Source organism: Salmo salar, chromosome ssa02, assembly GCF_905237065.1.
Source record: "Salmo salar chromosome ssa02, Ssal_v3.1, whole genome shotgun sequence".
NCBI classification, from domain to species: Eukaryota; Metazoa; Chordata; class Actinopteri; order Salmoniformes; family Salmonidae; genus Salmo; species Salmo salar.
In genome coordinates, this window is record NC_059443.1 from 12,575,111 (window position 1) to 12,582,306 (window position 7,196).

A 7,196-nucleotide genomic window follows, 5' to 3' on the forward strand; every position below is an offset into this window, starting at 1 on the left:
CAGGATGTTAATGCGAGTGTAGCGAAATGCTTGTGCTTCTTGTTCCGACCATGCAGTAATATCCAACGAATAATCTAACCTAACAAGTTCACAACAATTACCTTATACACACAAGTGTAAAGGAATGAATAAGAATATGAACATAAAAAAATATATATGAATGAGTGATGGTATAGAATGGCATAGATGCTGCAAGATGCAGTTGATGGTATAGAGTACAGTATATACATATGAGATGAGTAACGTACGGTATGTAAACATTATATGAAGTGGCATTGTTTGAAGTGGCTAGTGATACATTTATTACATCAACCTTCCATTATTAAAGTGGCTGGAGTTGAGTCAGTATGTTGGCAGCAGCCACTCAATGTTAGTGATGGCTGTTTAACAGTCTGATGGCCTTGAGATAGAAGCTATTTTTCAGTCTCTCGGTCCCTGCTTTGCTGCACCTGTACTGACCTCGCCTTCTGGATGATAGCGGGGTGAACAGGCAGTGGCTCGGGTGGTTGTTGTCCTTGATGATCTTTTTGGCCTTCCTGTGACATCGGGTGGTGTAGGTGTCCTGGAGGGTTTGCCCCCGGTGATGCGTTGTGCAGACCTCACTACCCTCTGGACAGCCTTACGGTTGTGGGCAGAGCAGTTGCCCTAACAGGCGGTGAAACAGCCCGACATGATGCTCTCGATTGTGCATCTGTAAAAGTTTGTGAGTGTTTTTGGTGACAAGACAAATTTCTTCAGCCTCCTGAGGTTGAAGAGGCGCTACTGCGCCTTCTTCACCACGCTGTCTGTGTGGTTGGACCATTTCAGTTTGTCCAGGATGTGTACGCCGAGGAACTTAAAACTTTCTACCCTCTCCGCTACTGTCCCATCGATGTGGATGGGGGGTGCTCCTTCTGCTGTTTCCTGAAGTCCACCATCATCTCCTTTGTTTTGTTGACGTTGAGTGTGAGGTTATTTTCCTGACACCACACTCCGAGGGCCCTCACCTCCTCCCTGTAGGCCGTCTCGTCATTGTTGGTAATCAAGCCTACCACTGTAGTGTCGTCTGCAAACTTGATGATTGAGTTGGAGGCGTGCATGGCCACGCAGTCGTGGGTGAACAGGGAGTACAGGAGAGGGCTGAGAACTCCCCCTTGTGGGGCCCCAGTGTTCAGGATCAGCGGGGTGGAGATGTTGTTACCTACCCTCACCACCTGGGGGCGGCCGGTCAGGAAGTCCAGGAGCCAGTTGCACAGGGCGGGGTCGAGACCCAGGGTCTCGAGCTTGATAACGGGTTTGGAGGGTACTATGGTGTTAAATGCTGAGCTGTAGTCAATGAACAGCATTCTCACATAGGTATTCCTCTTGTCCAGATGGGTTAGGGCAGTGTGCAGTGTGATTGCGATTGCGATTGCGTCGTCTGTGGACCTATTGGGGCGGTAAGCAAATTGGAGTGGGTCTAGGGTGTCAGGTAGGGTGGAGGTGATATGGTCCTTGACTAGTCTCTCAAAGCACTTCATTATGACGGAAGTGAGTGCTACGGGGCGGTAGTCATTTAGCTCAGTTACCTTAGCTTTCTGGGAACAGGAACAATGGTGGCCCTCTTGAAGCATGTGGGGATAGCAGACTGGGATAAGTATATATTGAATATGTCCGTAAACACACCAGCCAGCTGGTCTGCGCATGCTCTGAGGAAACGGCTGGGGATGTCGTCTGGGCCTGCAGCCTTGCGAGGGTTGACACGTTTAAATGTTTTGCTCACGTCGGCTGCAGTGAAGGAGAGCCCACAGGTTTTGGTAGCGGGCCTTGTCAGTGGCACTGTATTGTCCTCAAAGCGAGCAAAGAAGTTGTTTAGTCTGTCTGGGAGCAAGACATCCTGGTCCGCGGCGGGGCTGATTTTCCTTTTATAGTCCGTGATTGACTGTAGATCCTGCCACATACCTCTCGTGTCTGAGCCGTTGAATTGCGACTCTACTTTGTCTCTATACTGACGCTTAGCTTGTTTGATTGCCTTGCGGAGGGAATACCTACACTGTTTCTATTCGGTCATGTTTCCGGTTACCTTGCCCTGATTAAAAGCAGTGGTTCGCGCTTTCAGTTTTGCGCGAATGCTGCCATCAATCCACGGTTTCTGGTTTGGGAATGTTTTAATAGTCGCTGTGGGTACGACATCGCCGATGCACTTGCTAATAAACCCGCTCACCGACTCAGCATATTCGTCAATGTTGTTGTTCGCGGCAATGCGGAACATATCCCAGTCCACGTGATCGAAGCAATCTTGAAGGGTGGAATCCGATTGGTCGGACCAGTGTTGAACAGACCTGAGCGTGGGAGCTTCCTGTTTTAGTTTCTGTCTATAGGCTGGAAGCATCAAAATGGAGTCGTGGTCAGCTTTTCCGAAAGGAGGGCGGAGGAGGGCCTTAAATGCGTCGCGGAAGATAGAATAGCAATGATCCAGGGTTTTGCCAGCCCTGGTAGCGCAATCGATATGCTGATAGAATTTAGGGAGCCTTGTTTTCAGATTAGCCTTGTTAAAATACCCAGCTACAATAAATGCAGCCTCAGGATATGTGGTTTCCAGTTTACACAGAGTCAAATGCAGTTCGTTCAGGGCCATCGGTGTCTGCTTGGGGGGATATATGCGGCTGTGATTATAATCGAAGAGAATTCTCTAGGTAGATAATGCGGACGACATTTGATTGTGAGGAATTCTAAGTCGGATGAACAGAAGGACTTGAGTTCCTGTATGTTGTTATGATCACACCACGTCTCGTTAATCATACACCCCCGCCCTTCTTCTTACCAGAAAGATGCTTGTTTCCTTGATACACCCTCCCAAAGTAGCCTCGACCAATTAGAAAACAATGTCTGACTTCTCTATAGTGACTGACTGAAGGTGTTCTTTGTCATGCTCCTTCCATCTAGAGCTGATGGAATGTTCAGCAGGTATAAATGCAGTTCTAAGAGGAAGCAATAGACTAGAAGGACCTTGCAGAGACAGAGAGATAAGAAGCTTTCACAGGTTTTCACACACATCTCAAGATAGCACTGTGGGTAACTACACAACTAACTAAATAGAAAACTTGTATTCAATGCCTGATACTGGTTTGGAAAATGTTATGAAGTTAAAACTCATTATCTCTTGGTACTTGGGCACAAACATGTTGGCCCTTTTGCCTCTAAATTTAAATTCAATGATCTGACATTATTTTAATGTGACAGTAGCTTAGCACTACAAGAGTGATTGTAATAAACAAGATTAGGTTCAACTTTTTAGAGCTGTTTTATAACATTTCACATTCAAGAATGGTTTGTTGTTTGTTACGTCACAATTCAAAAGGTTATTTTTATCTCCCTCCTAGGAAACACTGGTTGACCTGACAGGTAAAAGGACTTAGTTGTTTTGACAAACTACTATGAAAAACATTATTAACAACATTATTTCAAGTTTTACCATTTAAAGTGAAATGGAGTGAGAATGAAATTGACTGAAAATAAAGGTCTTAAGTATTGATGCCTCCCTTTTGCAGAATGTTCTCAATCCTGGTTGTCACAGTGATCTTGGCTAGCTGCTTGGCAATGCGTGAGTAATAAAAATACAATTCTGAATTATAATGATAAGATAATAGCTTTTGTGCTTTCACCATGTCAAGTGTCAGTTGTGCAGAGGTGAGGACGGAGTCAGGCGCAGGACACAGAACTGAGTAAAATAACGTACTTTACTCTGAAAAAGAATCAGCCAATAATCAGCCGATAAAAAAACCTAACACAAAAGACTAACACAAAAACCAGGAAACAATCACGCACCAAACATAATGAGAACCAGAGGGTTAAATATGGAAATAATAATAACGTAATGGGAACCAGGTGTGAACAATCAAGACATAACAAATGGAAAAAGAAGCGTGGATCGGTGGCAGCTAGAAAGCCGGCGACGACGACTTTCAAGGAGAGGCACCAACTTCGGTGGAAGTCGTGACACACAAACTTGTCTTTTTCAGTTAGACTTAGGAGCTCTTCTTTGAGACAAAAGCTGATGGATTAAATAATTGCAGAATGTATTTTAGTTAATTCATTTGCACTTTATTCATAATTTAAAGATCTTTCAGTAATGTGTTGGTAAAATTAAAACGATGTATTATAAATATGTATTATTAATATAGTAAATATAGTAAACATGTTTCCCATGTTATTTTAGCCATCAAAGATCCGTACTCGTATTCCTCTGCGGTGGGTCAGGGAGGTGGCACCCCATTTGCTTCCTACGGTGAGGGACGCATCACAGGAGTCAGAGTGTGGGAGACCAACAACAACTACTACTACTACTACTACTACTATTACTACAACAGCAACGCCTACATCAGCGGGTGAGCAGACCCTGACCCATGAACAGACACCACTGACTCAGTCCAACTACACTACCCAACACACACCACTGACTCAGTCCAACTACACTACCCAATAGACACCACTGACTCAGTACAACAACACTACCCAATAGACACCACTGACTCAGTCCAACTACACTACCCAATAGACACCACTGACTCAGTCCAACTACACTACCCAATAGACACCACTGACTCAGTCCAACTACACTACCCAACACACACCACTGACTCAGTCAAACTACACTACCCAACAGCCACTCTTTCTTTCTTTCTTTCTTTCTTTCTTTCTTTCTTTCTTTCTTTCTTTCTTTCTTTCTTTCTTTCTTTCTTTCTTTCTTTCTTTCTTTCTTTCTTTCTTTCTTTCTTTCTTTCTTTCTTTCTCTTTCTTTCTTTCTGTCTATTTATTTATTTATTTGTTGTGTTAATTACATATTCAGTACATGACCAAACAATATTGTTATCTTATCTGACCCAGAGTACAATGTCATTCCTTGATATTCTCTGACGCTACCTGCTCTCTCGGTCTGAATGTGCCTTATCAAAACACAACCAACGTGAAAAGCTTCCTCTGTTTTAGGTTCCAGCTGAGATACGGCTCCACCTGGTCTCCTGTGTTCGGTGGTGTAGGGGGTCAAAAGCAGGAGATGGAGCTGTTTAATGATGAGGCCATCGTCGAGGTGTCTGGGAAGTACAACCCAGCAGACTACATCTGCTACCTGGTGTTAACCACCAACATGGGGCGCACTCTGTCAGCCGGCCAGCCTAGCCAAGTCTCCTTCAACTTCTACCCAGCCAACATGGGCAATGAGCTGAGGCTGCTCAGCGGTCGCTTCAACGGTGCCGGGATCACCTCCATCGGAGCCCACTGGGGATTTGTGTACATGGAAGGGGCTGGAAACAGTACTCTGGAAACAGCACTGGAAACAGTAACTCCTATTATTTGAAGAAAATAAAAAAGTATGTCTTGCTCTTTGGGATGGTATCCCGGATACAGATTAAGCCTAGTCCTGGACTAGTTAATTTCAATGTTGATTCTCCATTCAACATGCTTTTTAGTCCAGGAGTAACTTAATCTGGGTCCAGGAAATTGACACTATATGTTTGGACGGATGATTGACATAGACGCTGACAAAACTGTTTTTCATATCACTATCTGATGGGTGCTTCATGAGAATTTAAACTGAATGAATTTGAATGTTTTGAATAGTTTGGAAATATTTTTGAGGTGATTCCTCACTTGAAGCAGTACAAAAATACTTCTAAACATTCAAATTCATTCAGTTCAAATTCTCATGAAGCGCCCATCAGATCATGATATTAAAACAGTCCTGTCAGCGTGGGTCACAGACCACATGCATTGTTACACATCATTTGAGGTTATCACAATTTATCACAATAAATGAAAGAATAATTTGGGATATAAAGGATTAATTATATCTTTGATTAATTGAACAATCAAATATTATGGGGAGATAAAAGCGTCTCAGGGTGCTTCACCTTCACTATTTTGTACACGCTGCATTTGTTATTTGTTGTTCCTTTTCTGCTACATCTGCTTATGGACATTTTAATAAAAAGCATATCTTTAATCATTATATTTCATTGTATTCCTTTTGATAAGAAAATACATACAGTAGTGACCAGAAGCAACAATAAGCTAACCTGTCATCTTAACAAACCCTACCTCAATGGTGTCAATAAGGAACTAAATTTATAACAGCAAGACCGTTAAAATGCTTATCCAATAGTAATGAAGGAAAAAAAAAAAATCGGTAGTTACATATCGGGATATTCTTTTCGATAATATATCGTGTCGTATAGCATCAACAATATCAAACGATTATTTTTGTGCTAGTTGGCTGTCCCTGCACTAAAACTCTATTTTCCTTCATAGACTGTTCACCATTTTCATTTTAAATAGGAAGCACATTTTTGGGGGGCAATTTTATTTCCATTACTTTATCATGCTTTCTAGTCTCTCTGACAAAGACATACAGTGAGCAATGTTTGGAACATCGAATCACAATAAAATCATAGTATAGAATCGCAATATGTGTAGAATCATGGGAATCGTGATACATATCATATCAACACCTAAGTATTGTGATAATATCGTATCGTGAGGTCCCTGGCAATTCCCAGAGCTACTATCCATCACAACAATAATGTCTGGAATGTATATCTGCCATACCCATTCATAACATCAAACATTTTGTCTATGAAGTCTGCTCCCCTTCTAGCCTGGCATTGCATGTCAAGCGGCATCGTGTTTTAGTTAAAGCTACAGTCTGAGATTTGGGAAGCTGTTCAATGTTCAGCTGTACACCAAAACAAGTGGTGGGGAGGGACACCACTTTGTTGCTAATCACAGAATGTAGCTTTAACTGTGTGGATGGTGTAGATTAGACAGTTTGATAGATGGGGTTTATACAGTATTTGCATGGTGCAACAGTCAAAGCTGCTTAACTAGTTTTGGTGAGATAGAATAAAATTAGGAAATGCTTTTTATTGTCTTTGTTTTACAGAATAAGTCTGTGGTTCATTGAAACATTGTCTAAATCCCAGTAAGTCCGAGCTAATTTGAGGAACAGACATCGATTTAAATGGGGCAAAAATTAAATGGATTTTATCTATTTGGATTTAATGTAATGTGGATGCTGCTTTGTTTACATTATTTCAAATTTGCTTTGTTTACATCGGTTAGTGAGCATTTCAACTTTACCAAGACAGGTGTGGCATATCAAGCAGCTGAATAAACAGCATGATCATTACACAGGTGCAGCTTTCGCTGGGGACATTAATAGGCCAATCTAAAATGTGCAGTTG

The 7,196-nt window shown here is 42.3% G+C and overlaps 1 protein-coding gene across 3 annotated transcripts; it reads left to right on the top strand.

The window, feature by feature from the left end:
* The first annotated feature begins 2,896 nt into the window (after positions 1–2,896).
* On the top strand, positions 2,897–5,959 carry LOC106584756 (zymogen granule membrane protein 16). 3 transcript variants are annotated; one of them, XM_014170303.2, is made up of 5 exons: positions 2,897–3,033; positions 3,342–3,363; positions 3,510–3,562; positions 4,178–4,346; positions 4,948–5,959. In XM_014170303.2, the coding sequence occupies exons 3-5, from the start codon at positions 3,511–3,513 to the stop codon at positions 5,312–5,314; spliced, it is 588 nt and encodes a 195-aa protein (XP_014025778.1). In that variant the 5' UTR covers positions 2,897–3,033; positions 3,342–3,363; position 3,510; the 3' UTR covers positions 5,315–5,959. The 3 variants fall into 3 exon arrangements, with proteins under 3 accessions (XP_014025778.1, XP_014025777.1, XP_045553864.1); XM_014170302.2 differs by having other exon boundaries at positions 2,899–3,029; XM_045697908.1 differs by lacking the exons at positions 2,897–3,033; positions 3,342–3,363 and having other exon boundaries at positions 3,496–3,562.
* Positions 5,960–7,196: the final 1,237 nt, after the last annotated feature.